Below are 16,779 nucleotides of genomic sequence, written 5' to 3' on the forward strand. Positions count from 1 at the left end.
CGCCTGTCGATTGCGTCATATCTGCGTTACCCTCGGTTTTATTTAGCAGAAACGCTGTACTCTTACTGCAGTGTGAACAAGTGTCATAGCAGCTGCCGAGCGAACGTCATAACTTCCTTTTCAACACACTCAGATATATCTAATACGATAAACAGAGTTGTGCTACCTCATACTCATGACTGGAAAAGAGGAAGTGGCACCGGCAACCGTGTCATAATAAAAGTCCCGCCGGCGACTATGCCATAATAACAGTCCCGCTCTTCAATCGCTCCTGCGGCCTTGTTCAGCTCAACAACACTCGGTCCTGCTCTGCTTCATACTTCAGTAATGTTAATAATCGCATCCATGAACATGATTTCTGCCCGAGTCCTATCCTGACTCTTTTCCACCGGCTGTGAGGTTAAGACCCAATGTTCCAAGATTCTGCGCTCAAACGTGGCATCCTCAAAATACGCCTTTGTTTTGAACTGGCGACCTCTATTGGACGGAACAGTTACATAGTGTAGCTTTAACAGATTATAATGATGTATAATACTTGCCTGAACGATAAAAAACAAGTTATTTAAGTCTCTTTGGCACTGATAAGAAAAAAAGAGCCGATCGAGAGGGTTAATACAAAAAAAAAAATTCACTCACTCACTGCTCTTGACTGAAAGACTTTAATACAGTAGCTTTAATAAGAATCAATGTATATTTTATAGTGAAGTCCATGTAGTGTTTTATTTTTACATTTATTCATTCAATTTCATACTTAAATGCTGCTGTAGAGCTCTGAGCTGCCAGTGTAAATCTTTATATATATTTATACAGTACACTAGGAATGTGTACAAGGTTTTTATAAAGTAAATTTTTAAGTTTAAAGGTCCCATGGCATTGATTTTTTATTTTATTTTATAATGTATTCTGAGGTGTACTTATATTGTTAGCATGATTTTTACATCATAAAATGTCATAACTTAGAAATAAAAGGCATTTTTTCTATACTGATGTTTGCCCTCTGGCTGAATGCCCTGTTTCAAGGGGTGTGTCTGCTGTGAGACTTCCGTAAAAACGCCCAATGTTGTGATTGGTTGACATCTTTGCATTTGAAATGAGTATTAGATCGTGTAGCAGAGGGGGCGTGGTCTACGAGGTACGAGCCTGCCAGAGAGACAGATGGACCAGAGTTTACTTCTCATCGGTTCTCTCAGCATGTCTCAGTTCAGTGAACTGTTGTAGTTACTAGCATATATACTTCAGGTTATTCGTTTATTTCTAGTCGGAGGGACTGTCACTCATGTCAGAAAGTAAGTAACTTTAGTAAATGATGGATCAGCGCTGACTCGAGACGTGAACCGTTTAGAACAATTCAGTCCGATTTGGTGAACTGGTTCGACCGGTTCACTAAAAAGAACCGGTTCAAAAGAACGATTTGTTCGCAAACCGGACATCAATGGACCAGAGACGGAGAGATTGCTAACAGTGATATTGTACTGAGTTGTGAGAGCGCCTTCCTCCTTATTCTACCAACTTTGTAACACATGTAATGTACCATTACAGGAGATAAACGAGTTAAGAGTAAGTGTTGATTATAGCATTATTTTTAGATATTTTCTAAAATATCGCATTGAGTAGACAGCGCAAACAAAGACACAACATCGCAGTAATCAAATGTAATACAGTTTATTGTGGGGATAGCTGGCTAGCCTAGCTACCTTCTGCTTAATCTCGTGCCGCGTTTGGTGCCTCCGCTGTGGGCCAGATGCAGTACTGGGGGTTGGTGATGTTGAAGGCCGACCGGTCAGTGCAGCCCAAGCTTCGGCCTGCGTGAGGTTTATCTCTAAAGATGTGGCTCTGCCGATGTTGAGCAGAAACTCACGACTGTATGCACATTTTAGAACAGATAGACGCGACGAGGACGTACAAAAACACTGACGTCATAACAGGAAAATTCCAGATCAGCTCGTCTAAGCTGACCTTTTCTCAAAAGCAGAGAAAGACAGCCAGAACTTGATTTACACCGATCAAAATTTCTAGCCACAATATTGGGGACAATATTCAGGCACATGTGCGACCAGTAAATTTGCCTGCTGTCGGTACTGGAGAAATTAAGGAAATACACTTAGGCTACTAATTATAATTGATAGACGTTATGTCTGGCAAATTCTATCTTTGCCAGCCGTTTCTATATGAGAAAATATTAAACCATTTGTCCGTGATGCATTTTTGCCAGAGAGAGAGAGAGAGAGAGAGAGAGAGAGAGAGAGAGAGAGAGAGCGAGAGCGAGAGAGAGAGCGCTCTCTCACGTGGAGCTACAGCGAACACAACACCACAGTCAGCTTAATGAGTTACGATGGCCAAGAGAACTACACAAAAGTTTAGTCTGCTTAAACTTTAGGGATGTGCTGTGATATTAATCTAATTTTATTTTCGATTTTGGCTTCCAAGAATTATAAAAAGATGGTATGAGGTAAAACTATTCCTATAGCCGTGTTCGTCGAGCTCATCCTTCCCTTCACAGCTGCGCTGTCATTTCTCCCTAAACATAAACTAAACATCAGATTCATTGATTGTTGTAAACTGCAGTCTCTACTGTTGCTAAACTGCGGGATGTGTTTGATAATAAAGAGCTATTAAATGCACAAAAATCCGCGCAAGAGACGCTGTTTCCAACTTCAAGGCGGCTTATATGTGTGTGCTGCGAAATTGACCGACTTGCACTTAATATTTTAGGCTTCGTGTGCGCGTCTAAACCATCAAATAAACAACAAATAGCCGGTGTCAAAATGACCGGATTGGAGAGTAGTTATTTTAACAGTTTATATCTTAAATGGGCGTAAATAGTTTGGAGAAATAGGAGAATATGATATTATTAGTTCTACATTCGATCGGTCTTAAAGGGGCAGCGTCTAATAAACCTGCTGACGATTGAGCCATTCATTCGACTCGAACAAAAGGCAAATAGAAAATATTCACATCTCTTGAATTAATAACTTTTATAAGCTTTTATAAGCATTAATCTATCAATTTATACAGTGAAAACTATGCAGTGTTATTTTACATTTCATTACTTTATTAGATTTCTTTGTAGGTTTGTTCTTTACTGTAATATTAATGTTAGCAGACCTTCCGAATGCCTGCACACTGGTCCATTTACAAATAGATGTTTTATATTTTTGTTCAAACTTTGCGGTTTCTTTTGCTATATATATTTTACTTTTCAGATTATAAAGCCATGTTAATTATGTTCTTAATTGTGTTTATTTTTTTTATAAAAAAAAATATATATATTTAAAGTATAATAAAAAGAACCGATAAGAATACTGTTAAAGTACCGGATCGATAAGCAGTATCGGTAAGAGTAGTAATACCATTAAAACCTTAAAGATACAGATCCCTATTAGTAATACAGTGGAAATTAGTAGATTTGGTTAGCATGTTGATTTACGGTGTGCGCCCCTAAAATTTTCAGTTGGGGGCCACTGTGCTCCTAGTGAAAAAAGTTAGTCTGGAGCCCTGGGGTGCCATTGGAGGGGGCTGCCTAATAAAATGGCAGGGGAAACACTGCAAGGACCTGTATCTATGTATGTTTATTTTCAAAAACTTTCCAGGGCCTTACATTTTTTTTCAGATTCCCCAACTTTCAAGAATTTCAAGGACCCGTGTGAACCATGTAGAAAACAACCATGCTAACAAAAACCCAGGATAAACTAGCCTAAACTGTCCGGCTGGCCTCCCTGTTTAAGTCAGTTGGTTTAGCTGGTTAAATTTTAGAGGGATTGACCTTTTTTATAGGTTTTTCCAGAAAACTCACACTCACTCACCCTTTGCATATTCCTCCTCGATAAGTGATGATTTTCACTTCTTTCACAGACCCGTACTTGGCAAAGAACTCTCTGATCTCGTTCTCGTCCACCTGATGGAAAAGTGGTGGACAAAAGTAAACAAATCAAGTACTTGAGCATAAGTACACAAACCCTAAAAAAAATAAAAAAAAAATAAAAAAAATTACTCCAGGGAAAGCAGGGCTCAACACTAATGCTTGTCCGTGACAAGCGCAGTTTTTCTTCTCCTTTCAAAAAGTGACCGTTGCTAAGCAATCATGAGCCATGTTCTCCATGAAGACATGGAAGTTTCAGCAACAGATAAATAGATTTCCAGCCCTTGCATCTGCTCTGCTACTAGACATATTTATGAAGATATGGGGAAAAATGTCCCAGTACCCGTACAGCTATATCAGCAGTTTATCCATTTTGGCTGAGCTTTCATTGTTACGGAAAGGGTGAAGCTGGTTCTTGCCACATGACCTGCAGTGCGCTTGCAGCATTCTGAAAAGTTTAGATTTTTTCATTTTGCTATATCGCGGATGCGCCTGGAAAAAACGTGCACACGTCTAAATTTAAAATATCAAACCTGAGCGTGCGAAAGTCGCGACATGTGAACTGTAGCGTGCAATCTGATTGCAACGTGCCTTAATCTAGTGTAAGAGCAGAACAGAGTCCGTTTAACATTAAGACATGGAAGAAATCATAAAAACAGGTAAGGAATTCAGGGCAGGATAAGAACCAAAAAAAGTGAGACATGCATTAGCGTGGCTTGAAATTAACTTTTTTTACTTGGTAGCACTTTTCCCCCCCACAAAATTACAATTGCATTGAATAACTTTACGAGATTGTTTTAAATATATTTAGAATATACAAATAAAATTAAAAAAAGGATGCTTTTAAAAATTAAACTGCCAGTAGGTGGAGGCAAGTGACCGTCTTAATGAGTGAGTCATTGAGTCATTCATTCAAACGATTTGTTCAAACAACTGATTCATTCGAGAATGACGCAGTTGTTTATGAATGGGTCTTTGAAACTTTGACTCAGATTCGTTCAAAACGCTGAATCATTCAGTAATGGAAGAGTGTTGCTGTGAGACACAATATGGTTCTGCTGTGACCTTTGTTTGGAACTATTTTCACTGCTGAAACAGAACAAAAACAGTCAATATTGCATCTAAAATGTAAGTGACTTGATTTTAACCGTTTATTGCTCTGTAAGAAATCAATGTCACATTTTCAATCGTTGTGTGCGCTGCACTGATTTGTTTTGTTTTCTCTTCGAGAGGCAGCGCGAGTCTCAACACCTCACTGTCAGTACATTATCCACCAGCAAATCGCCCCTTACACTAACTGAAATAAAATCAGAATCAGTCTCGTTTTCTGGCGATTCCTTAGTTCCCAATTTTTTGTCATTGACATTTTAACCAGACTTGTCCAGTCGGGCAAGTAAAATTATCTTTCGCTTGCCCCTTCAAAAAAATAATTCTCTCTTCAACTCTTTACACTAGTCAGCTCCCTGTCACGTGGCAATGGAGTGCAGCGAAAGGGAGTGATTGACGCCTAATAATAACCAACCTAAAGACTGCTTTAAAGTTAAAGGGTTAGTTCACCCAAAAATAAAAATTCTGTCATTAATTACTTACCCTCATTTCGTTCGACACCCGCAAGACCTCCGTTCATCATTTGTGTTCCGAAGATGAACGGAGGTCTTACGGGTGTCGAACGACATGAGGGTAAGTAATTAATGACAGAATTTTCATTCTGTACGGGAACAGAAAAGATGATTAATCTATATTTATTTTATTATTTATGCAGTTAAAAAAAAGGTGTTTGATAACCATTACATTTCTGTATATGTCTAACAGGGAAGGCCACAGGTAAATATAACATTTATTATAATGGGTTTATTATAATGGGATTGTTTTAAGTTCAATTAAATTAAGAGGTTTTTTTTTTAAGCCTAATAAATGTTGAAATTGGTAGCTTTCAGTTATACTGTAATGTAACGTCATTAATGTTTCATAGAGACATTAGTATCAGTGGATACTGGCCTTCATACATAAAAAGATGCCATTAAAACAAATATTTAAAATATGTCTTTAAATTGTTTCTACATTCATTTGGAGAGTAACTGAAATTACTACAATATCAAAATATGAAAAACTCCAAAAATATTAAAAACTTGTGATTAATCGCGATTAATTACTGAAAACAATGTGATTAATTAGTTAATTTTTTTATCGACTCCCAGCACTAAACTATACCCAGCACTAAACTATACACATCACAACATGTAAATAGGAAAATGTTGGTGTTATTTTGTCACTTATTGAGCAGTAGGCTAGCTGAGGCCGTTTTTGTGCTAAGCTAGGCTATCGGTGTGTGCGTCAGAGAGTTATTCCACGCACAGAGATGACAATGGTATGTATGGACTTATCTAACTTTAGGGGATATGGTGAATAAGCTAAAGTCCCAAAAAGTCGGCGTGTTCCTTTAAGTGAAAAACATGGTGTAAAGTCAAGTTGATTCTGTGTTGATTAAATCCACATTTTTATGGGTTAGTTCAAGACCTTTGGTGACCACATTTGTTTGTAAGCTAACAACATGGACAGCCTGTTCTCAATTAATGTTCAATGTTTGTCATGTGACAACATTGTAGCATACACCTCTGAAACATTTTTTGTTTCATATTGTATACTATTTCACACACTATTCATAAAAAAAATAGTAGGCAGTACTGTGTACTGTGTAGTAAGTTACCAAGTTATCAGAAAAGGATCAGCTCGTTCATGAATTGGACAACCCTCTTGCGTGGGGGTGGCGATTTCTACAGCTCGAAATAACGAGGAACGTTTATATAAAATGTAGTGGACTAAAAAAGTACGATAGTACGCTTTAAAATGTTGTGAAGTAAAAGTTTCCCAAATTAAAAATAGTCAACTAAAGTACAGATACTTGAAAAAATGTACTTAAGTTGAGTAACGAAGTAAAAATACTTTAATTAAGTTACTGCGCACCACTGTGAAGTAGGGATCAATTTGGGGAGTAACGTTAGATAGAAACTATGGAATGTAGATATAATTTAGAACCGTACCATTTTGAACACGGTAACGTTAGGCCACAAAAACATCAACAACGTCATTACCTTCATGTCAATCCCGCCGACGAACAGTGTGTTGGGCGTCATCTTGCCCTCAGGTAAAATATAACCGTTAGACAACTTCAGAGAGGACGGAAAGCCTTGACGGTGCTTCTGGATATCCTGTGGATTTTACAATATTTTCAGCACATTATTAACAATAGAATGAACAGGTAAAAAAGTACAACATGAGCTCTCAAAAACAACCACTGACTACGGTTTTGACATTCGAAATACGATTACCTGTGAATACAACCCACATATAAGGCACAGGGGTAACTTAACGCCCTGATACATCTTAGATTTGAAATAAGGCCTCGCGGTTTGTTACCGATTCCCTAGAAATAAACCTCAAAGTTGACCGAAACGCTTGATTCAAAAGTTTCAAAGTGCTCGACCACATGCGGCCGAAACCGGCCCGATCCCGAACACGATTGTTTCATGTTTCTTCATTAAGTAATCTTGGCATTTAGGCTAAAATTAGTTAATTGGACGAACATTTGTGCTCTCCTGGCAGATGTACATCATTTAATGGCCGACGGTCTGATTTCCTTTGATGGCGACTTAACCGCGCGAACTATTTTACAGCAATAAACTCGATATTAATAACAGAGAACTTCATAGATTGCGGCCAAAAGATGAAACGATCAATTACTATTACTATTTGTGTGACTTACCATATCTAAAACCATTAAAATGACAAAATAAGTTAATGAAGTGAGTGGCTCGTTGGGTCTGTGCTTCTGGCTGGAGTCGCATTAGAGCGCCACACCCATTCTCAGTCCTAATTGGAAAATGCACATACCAAATAAGGCGAATTTTAAAGTTATTATTACGGAATAACACTCTTTTTTATCATTAATCCGTCAAAATGTAATTATTACACACTCTAATTATTTCTAAAATAATGTGACAGATTTGATAATCTAAATCATGTAATCCATTTTGGTACAGTCTAAAAGTTTGGGAATGTACATGAAATACTTCGTGGACGTTAAAAACTTTGTAGGCTATCAAAACTTTGTTTAGCATTTAAATAGCAAAATAAATCTGTTTTATTTAAATTAGAAAATGTACTAATATAGTCTGAATTTGACGATATATTTGATGCAATGCTAGTTAATCCATTATTAATGAGGCAATCTTGCGATAGCTGACCGCTAGATGTCGCGTTTGAAAATTATGAGCTGCCTATCTGGACTGAATTTTATGTAATATCATATGCCTCAAAACCTTCATAGCTATACTGTCTGGTGTTGACTATGTGGAGGTAGTTTAAAGGCAGTCGTCTCCAAAGAAAAGTGAAATAAATGGCAAAAAAATTACTTAAGTATAAAGAAAACCGTAGCGTGAACAAATCTTTGGATTAGCTTTTTATTCATTCAGAGTTAATATATCAGTATTAGAAACATCCTTCGTGTCATGTGCAAAACAATACACAGTTACCACGGGAGCCAAGACAAAATGAGGCTACTGACACCAGAGAAATACAAGAACATAAAAGTTTCACATACCATTGGCTTAAAAATAATGACAAATATGAAAGGGAAAAAAAAATCATAATTTAACAAATGACTATGGTGTGGTCTATGGACTAAAAACTCGATCTTAAAAAAAGAAAAGAAAATACAGACAAAAATAGAACATGGACAACTGCTCAGGCACTGGTTCATGGAAAATCAATAAAGATGAGAGTGAGTGAACGAGAGAGACAGTCCATATTCATAATAAAGGCGCTCTCTACAACTAGATTGAGCATCTGTCAGTGTCCTGTCCTTATCGCAACAGCCAGTTCCCCCCAAAAAGAGACAAAGACAGAGATAGAGGAAAAACTGAAGCAGAATATAGCTTTTATCTGAGGCAGAGAGTGTTTGTTAAATGCATTTCACAGGATATTGATTTAGGAGAAAACAAATATAGGTTTTCTACATAAACATCAAGGTGAGGTTTAAACCTTTAGCTGTTAGAACATTTTCAAAGAAAATTACAGAATGGAAAATCTCATTAAAGTTGAGGCTGCTTTTTATGGCTTTAGATACCACATTTGGGTAGCAGAGCAAAGGATGTATGGCAAGGGTCTCACATTTGGGGCATGAAGAAGAGAGCTGTTTTGAATTAGGATGTACTTAAATACACAGCCAGAGGTCCAGGATTTAAGAATGTGTGGTTTAGGGATTGAGTTACAGGGCATGGGGGCACATGAGGCAATCAGCCTGAGTTCATATGTGCAAACGTCCAGCAGAGTTTCTTAAGTGTTGAAGATGGGTCCAGTCATATGTTGGGAAAATCAAGGTTCAAAGGTCAGTAGGATTAACAATAGTGAAGTCAGAGTCCTTGCTGTGAGTGCTGCCGTCATCTGGACTGGAGGACCCAGACGTGATCCCCAACAGAGGGTCTTGAAAATCCGCCTTGTTTAGGCCTCGTACATGCTTAAAGAGTGGAGCCATGGTGCTTATGCTTTGCTCCTCACTCTCAGATGGCTCGCCATCCTGTGAGACCAAGATGTAGTCGTCCCAGTTTCTCCCTTCAGAGACCTAAGACAATAGAAAGGGTGTATGAAATTGGTGTTTTTACGATTGCGTATTGGGTGAATAGCGTTAACATTTGGAGTCTTTTCTCAGCTAATATTCAATCAAATATTAAAAAATATACCAATTCAAATAAACAAACTATTAAATAAAACTGAAATGAAAATTAAATAGGCTATTAGATGAAAAAAATGAAATGAAAATGATAAATGTTGTATTGGCAACTACCCAAAATAAAACAAAGCTTAAGTATTAAAATTACTAAAACTGAAATAAAAATAAATAAAGCTAAATAGAAATATAAAAAACGAATAAAATTATACTTTGATAATAAATGACAATGAATACTATAATAGTATATCAATAATACTAAAATATCACGGCTTTAAATACACTTTTTATTGATTGACAGCCCATAAAGCTAATCTCATAAAAAATCCCATTTTGCATGAATGAAAATCATAAATGAAAATAAATCATATAAGTCATAAATGAATGAAAATCATATTCATTAATATTTAATTAAGGACCCCCCCCCATTCTCATTATGTAACAAAAATTAAATAAATACAAATACAATAAATAAAAATATTAAAGTATTTATACATCAATTTTTGTACTGCCTTTAATTTATTTGATTTTAAATGGGGGGAAAAAATTGTTTTTTCTTTTTGAAAAATGCATGTGCCTACATGTGCTTACAAAATGAATATTGCATGGTCCTAATCTTGGTGTCCTGAAGTAAAACGTTGAAATTAATTTATAGAATGACTTAAACACATGAAAAAGGTTTCATCTCTAACCTGTGGATCTGGTATTGTGGGGACATTCTCAGTGGTCAAGACCTTCTCCACCTCCTCCTCCTTCACCTCCTCCTCCCTCTCCACCACCTCCTCCCTCTCCACCACCTCCTCCTCCTCCACCTCCACCTCCACCACCTCCTCCTCCTCTGCTACCATGTCTCCTTCCTGGTGGTCGTAACACTCTGGAACCATTTCTTGGCTGTTTGTAGAACCAGCTGCGTCTGCAGACAAATGGTCTGGATCACTCTGGTCGTTTAGTGTAATATACTGGCTAGAGCAGTAGTGATCGTCTGCTATGGAGATCTCCTCATTCTCTTCTGCCTCCAGCTGACTCTGGTTGAATCTGAGAGCCCCCTTCAGGATGTCCTTTATCTGGGGACAATATGGTTAAGAGAGACCTCTAATTATATTGTATATGAAGGCAGTGTGTTATACTGTAATTGCATTTAGAAAACTTTTTTTCTCATAAATGTAAGAAATTGTACAGTCAGCTAATTATTAATTGTCAAAAAACCCCTGAGCTTTTGTATAATCCAGAAATGGTTTATTTTGTGTACTAATTATATGGTTATTTACTAATAATCAAAATTTAGTAACAATCTGTGCTAACACTTTACAATAGTTAATTAGTTAACTACCTTAGTAAACAAAAAATTGTAATACTTCTAAGCATTTTATTGATCTTAGCTAATGTTAATTTCAACATTTACTAATTCCTTATTAAAATCTAGTATTATTTAATGGACCTGAGCTAACAAACTAACAACGAACCATTGTCATTTTTTAACTAACAATATCTAAGATTAATAAATACTTCAACAAATGTATTACTCATAGTTAATGCATTAACTAACATTAAAGGGTTAGTTCGCCCAGAAATGAAAATTCTGTCATTAATTACTCACCCATGTCATTCCAAACCCGTAAGACCTTCGTTTATCAAATGAAGATATTTTTGATGAAATCCAAGAGCTTTCTGACCCTTCCATAGATAGCAATTTAATTACCACTTTCAAGGCCCAGAAAGGTCCATGTGACTCTAGTTGTTCACCCCTAATTTTATGAAGCGACAAGAACACTATGCGCAAAACCCCCTTTATAATTTTTGTGCGCAAAAAAAAAAAACAATAAAAAAAACCTGACTTTATTCAAAAATCTCTTCTTGTCTGTGCCAGTCCCATACACTGTTGAGGTAGTAAATTGAGTGCAGCTCTTTCGAAATGCTATGTCAGAATGCCGGCTTACCATTGCCCGATGCTGTTCATGTAAGCACCAAGACGCATGCGTGTGATGCTGACGCAGGAGCTAGCCAATGGTAAGCCGGAGTTCTGCCGTAGAACTCGGAAGCACTGCACTCTATTTACCACGTCAACAGTGTATGAGACTGGCACAGATGAGAAGAGATTGTTTAATAAATTCGTTATTTTTGTTTGTTTTTTGCACACAAAAAGTATTCGCGTCGCTTCATAAAATTAAGATTGAACCACTGGAGTCACATGGACTATTTTAACGATGTCTTTACTACCTTTCTGGACCCTGAAAGTGGTAATTAAATTGCTGCCTATGTAGGGGTCAGAAAGCTTTCGGATTTCATCAAAAATATCTTAATTTGTGTTCCGAAGATGAACGAAGGCCTTACAGGTTTGGAACGACATGATGGTGAGTCATTTTTGGTAAATGGGAACTCATTTTAAAATGTTACCCAAATGATTTTTATTAAAGGTGCACTGTGTAAATTTTAGCGGCATCTAGTGGCGAGGTTCCGAATTGCAACCACCCACCGCTCACCCCTCCCTTTTGAAGCACATAGAGAAGGTACAGTGGCCGACACAGGACAAAGATGTCGTCGTCTGAGACAGCAGAGAGTAGCTAGCGCTCTGTAGAGCAGTTTGTCCATTTAGGGCTACTGTAGAAACATGTCGGCGCAAAATGATGGGTGCGTCTCAATCAGCTCCCTAGTTCAGTAGTCAGGGCACTGATCCGGGAATCAGTCAATCTCAATGAGCCAGAATCAATGGGCTGACTCCATGATCAGTGCTCTGACTAATGAACTAGGGAGCGGATTGAGACGCACCCGGTGACTTCACTGTAAGTGGACCCGCGGTGTATGTGGCTCGTTCTAAGGTAATGGTTCATTATGTAAGGTCTTTATACACCACTGAAACATAAGGTGCGTCTCATTCAGCTTCCTAGTTCAGTAGTCAGGGCACTGATCGGGACATAAGTCAATGGGCTGACTCCCTGATCAGTGCCCTGACTACTGAGCTAGGGGGCTGATTGAGACGCACCCATAGTTATGTATATTATATTGCATTTCTATCAATAGATCCTCATAAATACTACACACTGCACCTTAAAGTGAGAAGAACATTGACTGAAAAGTTAATACGTTTTATTTTCTCACACACACACACACACAAATGTATTAAGTTTAGTGGTGGGCATAGATTTTTTTTTAATCTAGATTAATCACACTGTAATCTTGGAATTAATCTAGATAATCTAGATTAAAATGGCTCATTTGAATTCTGCCGAAAGGCATTCAGAATATGTGTGCTCGTAAGTGATTGTTTGTCTTTTTGTAGTTTGAATAATAAATAACTTTTGTCCCTTTAAGACCTGACGCGCGCATGGATCCCAAACACTGTTCCTGTGAGCTGGTTACGACTATGTTTACATTAAAACTCACCAAGATGGGCATTGAGACATTTTTGAGTGTATTTGACCATTAATAAACTCATTTTTGCACTTGTATGTCAGAGGCGGCTTTACTACGGTATGTGTGTGCGCTTCAGATGCAAGCGCGAAATCTGCGGGAATTAGTAGAATTAACGTTATGTGCAACCCCGCGCGAAATTCAGACCGGTCACACCAATACCAACACGCTGGCATGAGGAAAAATCCAGTTCGCCATTTTCAGAGGGTTAAACCAGACTGAACTTCGAGACTGTCAACTCGAAAGTCATCATAGCTTGCGTAGTATAGACCCAGCTCCCAACCCAACTTTGAGAATAGATTAACGGCAATATTTTTTTAACGCCCGATAAAAGTCTCACGTTAACGCAGCACGTTAACGGCGATAATGGCCCACCACTAATTAAGTTATATACATTTAATATGTAGTGTTTATCTTATTATTATTACTCTTTTTTTTGCAAAGTGGAGACCTAAGACATACTTGTTTCAGTCCAGCAAGTGACACCAGAACCTCATCTTCCTTCTCCAGATGCTCCTGCAGTATCACATCTTGAATTTTTCCTGTCCATTAATCAAAAGCACAATCATTTTGATTCCATCACCAGTGTTAGTGCAGAAAAGACAGACTGGCTCAGTGACTCACCTATGTGCATGTTCATCATCTTGGCACAATATTTACTCATGGCCTCTAGGTCATTAATCTGACCCTGTAAGAACGATACCTGGGCCTCCAGCTCTTCCTGTGTGTAGGAATACATACGCATAAATTAGCATATATATAGTACCTGTAAAATACAACACAAACAGGAGCAACAACATAATATCCAAGTAATTGAACTGCTATATGAAGAAAGAATGGACACAAAATGGGAGCCTGGGAACGCAAATGGTAAAGTTGTAAAAAAAGAGTTGCAAAAACTACATTTGCTGCTTACCGCATCCTTCTTGTTTATAGTTTTACTGTGGGAGCGTGAGCGACTGATATTAAAGAAAGAGTCTTTCTTCGTGGCAGAGGAAGGCGGAGATGATGTGCTGGAGTCTCGCCCCCTGGACACAGGAAGAGGAGGGGAAGACATTGCATGGTCCCGCCCACTATACAAACTCTCAGTGCTAGGGGAGGAGCTAATGGTCCTGGGGGTGTGGCCTGCAAGGTAGACATCAAAAGAACAGTAATAAAAGTTAGTCCCGGACAGCCTATGAGGACAGACAACCAAGAGCAAGATCGAAGATAACAGAACAATAAAAAAAAAAAAACATAAGCTACATACATAGCACGAAGAGTCTGAGACACAGCATGCAATAAATCACAGATAATTAATAACTAAAAATTATTTTATTACATTTATATAGTGCTTTTCTCTGCACTCAAAGCGCTTTACATATAGGAATCTCCCCAACCACTACCAATGTGCATCCACCAGGATGATGCGCCATATTGCGTCAGAACACCCACTACACACCAGCTTATTGGTGGAGAGGAGACAGATGATGATGAAGCCAATCAGAATATGGGGATGATTAAGAGGCCATGATGGACAGAGGCCAATGGGCATTTTTGGCCAGGACGGTTATAGGGCTGGGTATAGACACAAATTTAACGATTCTATTCAATTTCCATTCACAAGCTTTCAATTCGATTCTGATCCCAATTTAGTTTTAATTCAATATCGATTATTGTGGATATATACTTTTTTTTTTTACCCAGCCCTAGAAGGTTACACCCCTACTCTTTTTTTTTGAAGGTCATCCTGTGATTTTTTTTTTAATGACCACAGAGAGTCAGGACCTTAGTTTAATGTCTCATCCGAAGGATGGGGAAAAACAAGTAAAACAGGAGGATGTAATTTGGACTATGAAGATAACTAACAAAACACTGACAGAGAAAGTTTATGGAATAATTATACTACCTACCAATCAATATTGAACAGTTTGGGGTCAGGAACTTTTTCTTGTTTTTGGAAGAAATTAATGCTTATATTCAGCAAGGATGGATTAACTTGATCAAAAGTTACAGTAAAAACATTTATGTTACAAAATAGGTCTTTTGAACTTTATATTCATCAAAGAATCCTAAATAAAAATGGTTAATGGTTTCCACAAAAATATTATGCAGCACAAATGTTTTTAACATTGATAATAACAAAAAAAAAAAAGTTCTCGAGCATCAAATCAGTATATTAGAATGATTTCACAAGGATCATGTGACACTGAAGACTGGAGTAATGATGCTTCGCCACAGGAATATACATTACATTTTAAAATAGAAAATAGTTATTTTAAAATTGTAATATTTAAAATGTACTGTTTTTAGTGTATTTATAAATCAAATAAATGCACCCAATATTGACCCCAAACGTTTGAACGGTAGTGTAAATTATATTTTTTAATAGGATTAATACAAATACATAATTTTTAATCAAGCCTGGTGGCAAAAAGCAGCATGACTCATTACAAAATACATAATTACACCAAGTTTATTTGAACACAGACACACATGCATGGATTACAAAGCGGACATGTCACAGTAAAAGCACACAAAGAAACATACAAAAACAGAATCAAATAAATGCATTTATAAAGCATGCATGCACTCTCCGGTGCTTTTGTTATTGTCATGGCAGCAGTTACCTGGGGTATCAGATTGAATCTGGGCAGGAAGCGATATCTGAGAGGCTCCACAAGGACCTACGTCTAACAGACAGCAGAGTAAGGCTACAACACACACCTATTCTCTCACATCTACCTATGCTTAAGCACATGCATGTACACATTCACATAATCCATGCACACTGAAGTAGTAATGAATTCTGTAGGCGTACAGGGTTAAAAAGGTGTGTGTACGAGTGCTCACCTTTGCTGAGGTGCACTGGCATACTTTCAGACTTCAGCAGTCGGTGCTGATGCTGCGTTTGTGTGTGCGGCTGTGATTTGATCTGCATGTTTGCCGGAGCGGTGCATGATGGGGGCTCAGCCAATGGTCGTGACACAGGATTTTGAGGGGAAGGAGCTGATATCACCTCACTGTTAATTGGCGAGATACCGCTGGAGCCGCCTCCTATCGGCGCAATGAGCTTCCGGCCGAAATTAAGAAGAGAACTGGACACTTTATTAATGTTGATAGGTGCTACTTTATTGCTGGCCCTGTAGAAACAAAAAGAAAATATTTTCTAAATTGTAAATAAATATAATTTTTAGTGCTGGGGAAAAATTCATCGTCATATACATAACATATGTGTGTACTGTGTATAATCATTATGTATATATGAATACACACACATGCATGTATATATTTAAGAAAATATTTATATATAAGATAAATTATATATATATATGCAAATATTTCTTAAATATATACATGCATGTGTGTGTATTTATATATACATAATAATTATACACAGTACACACATATGTTATGTAAACAAAAACTTTTATTTTGGATGCGATTAATCAGGATACATTTTTCCCCAGCACTAATAATTTTATATGTGCATTGTGCACAAAGTAAAAATATGCACAAAAACACAAGATACCGAGTCTTGTTGACCAAGTCGGCTCCACGGGTTTTGTAGTAGTCAAGGTTTTGCTGGAACTGGTAGTTTACTGGTCTCTGATTATTCTAAAGTTATATAAAAAGACATATGACAAAAATAAGTTATACTGAGTACATACTGTACTTTCAGCATTATAAAGTGTCTCTGCTTTTGAGTTTCAAGCAAGCTGTGTTTGGGACACTGGGATAAATTCCCTAAACTCATATAAAATAAGTTCCAGAGAAAATAATAAATAAATAAGACATAATATATTTA

General features: G+C 37.4%; 2 protein-coding genes across 4 annotated transcripts in view; both read right to left on the reverse strand.

Annotated features, from left to right (window-relative positions):
* The window catches only part of dazl (deleted in azoospermia-like), a gene marked incomplete at both ends in the record, with an annotated part of 39,773 nt that extends 32,531 nt beyond the window's left edge, over positions 1-7,242 (reverse strand). The window contains 3 exons of the mRNA XM_079828680.1: positions 3,804-3,895; positions 6,952-7,068; positions 7,189-7,242. Coding sequence (XP_079684806.1) covers positions 3,804-3,895; positions 6,952-7,068; positions 7,189-7,242 — 263 coding nt within the window. The remainder of the gene's footprint in view (positions 1-3,803; positions 3,896-6,951; positions 7,069-7,188) is intronic.
* A 1,058-nt stretch (positions 7,243-8,300) lies between these two features.
* tbc1d5 (TBC1 domain family, member 5) overlaps positions 8,301-16,779 on the reverse strand; it is a 32,317-nt gene continuing 23,838 nt past the window's right edge. For all 3 annotated transcript variants that reach the window (XM_079829490.1, XM_079829489.1, XM_079829491.1), the window contains 8 exons: positions 16,504-16,589; positions 15,825-16,114; positions 15,602-15,664; positions 13,909-14,117; positions 13,617-13,713; positions 13,455-13,534; positions 10,277-10,648; positions 8,301-9,479 (listed from right to left, as the gene is read on the reverse strand). In XM_079829490.1, the coding sequence (XP_079685616.1) occupies positions 9,240-9,479; positions 10,277-10,648; positions 13,455-13,534; positions 13,617-13,713; positions 13,909-14,117; positions 15,602-15,664; positions 15,825-16,114; positions 16,504-16,589 (1,437 nt within the window). In that variant the 3' untranslated portion in view covers positions 8,301-9,239. The remainder of the gene's footprint in view (positions 9,480-10,276; positions 10,649-13,454; positions 13,535-13,616; positions 13,714-13,908; positions 14,118-15,601; positions 15,665-15,824; positions 16,115-16,503; positions 16,590-16,779) is intronic.

This window comes from Gobio gobio, assembly GCF_949357685.1.
Source record: "Gobio gobio genome assembly, chromosome: 11".
NCBI lineage: Eukaryota > Metazoa > Chordata > Actinopteri > Cypriniformes > Gobionidae > Gobio > Gobio gobio.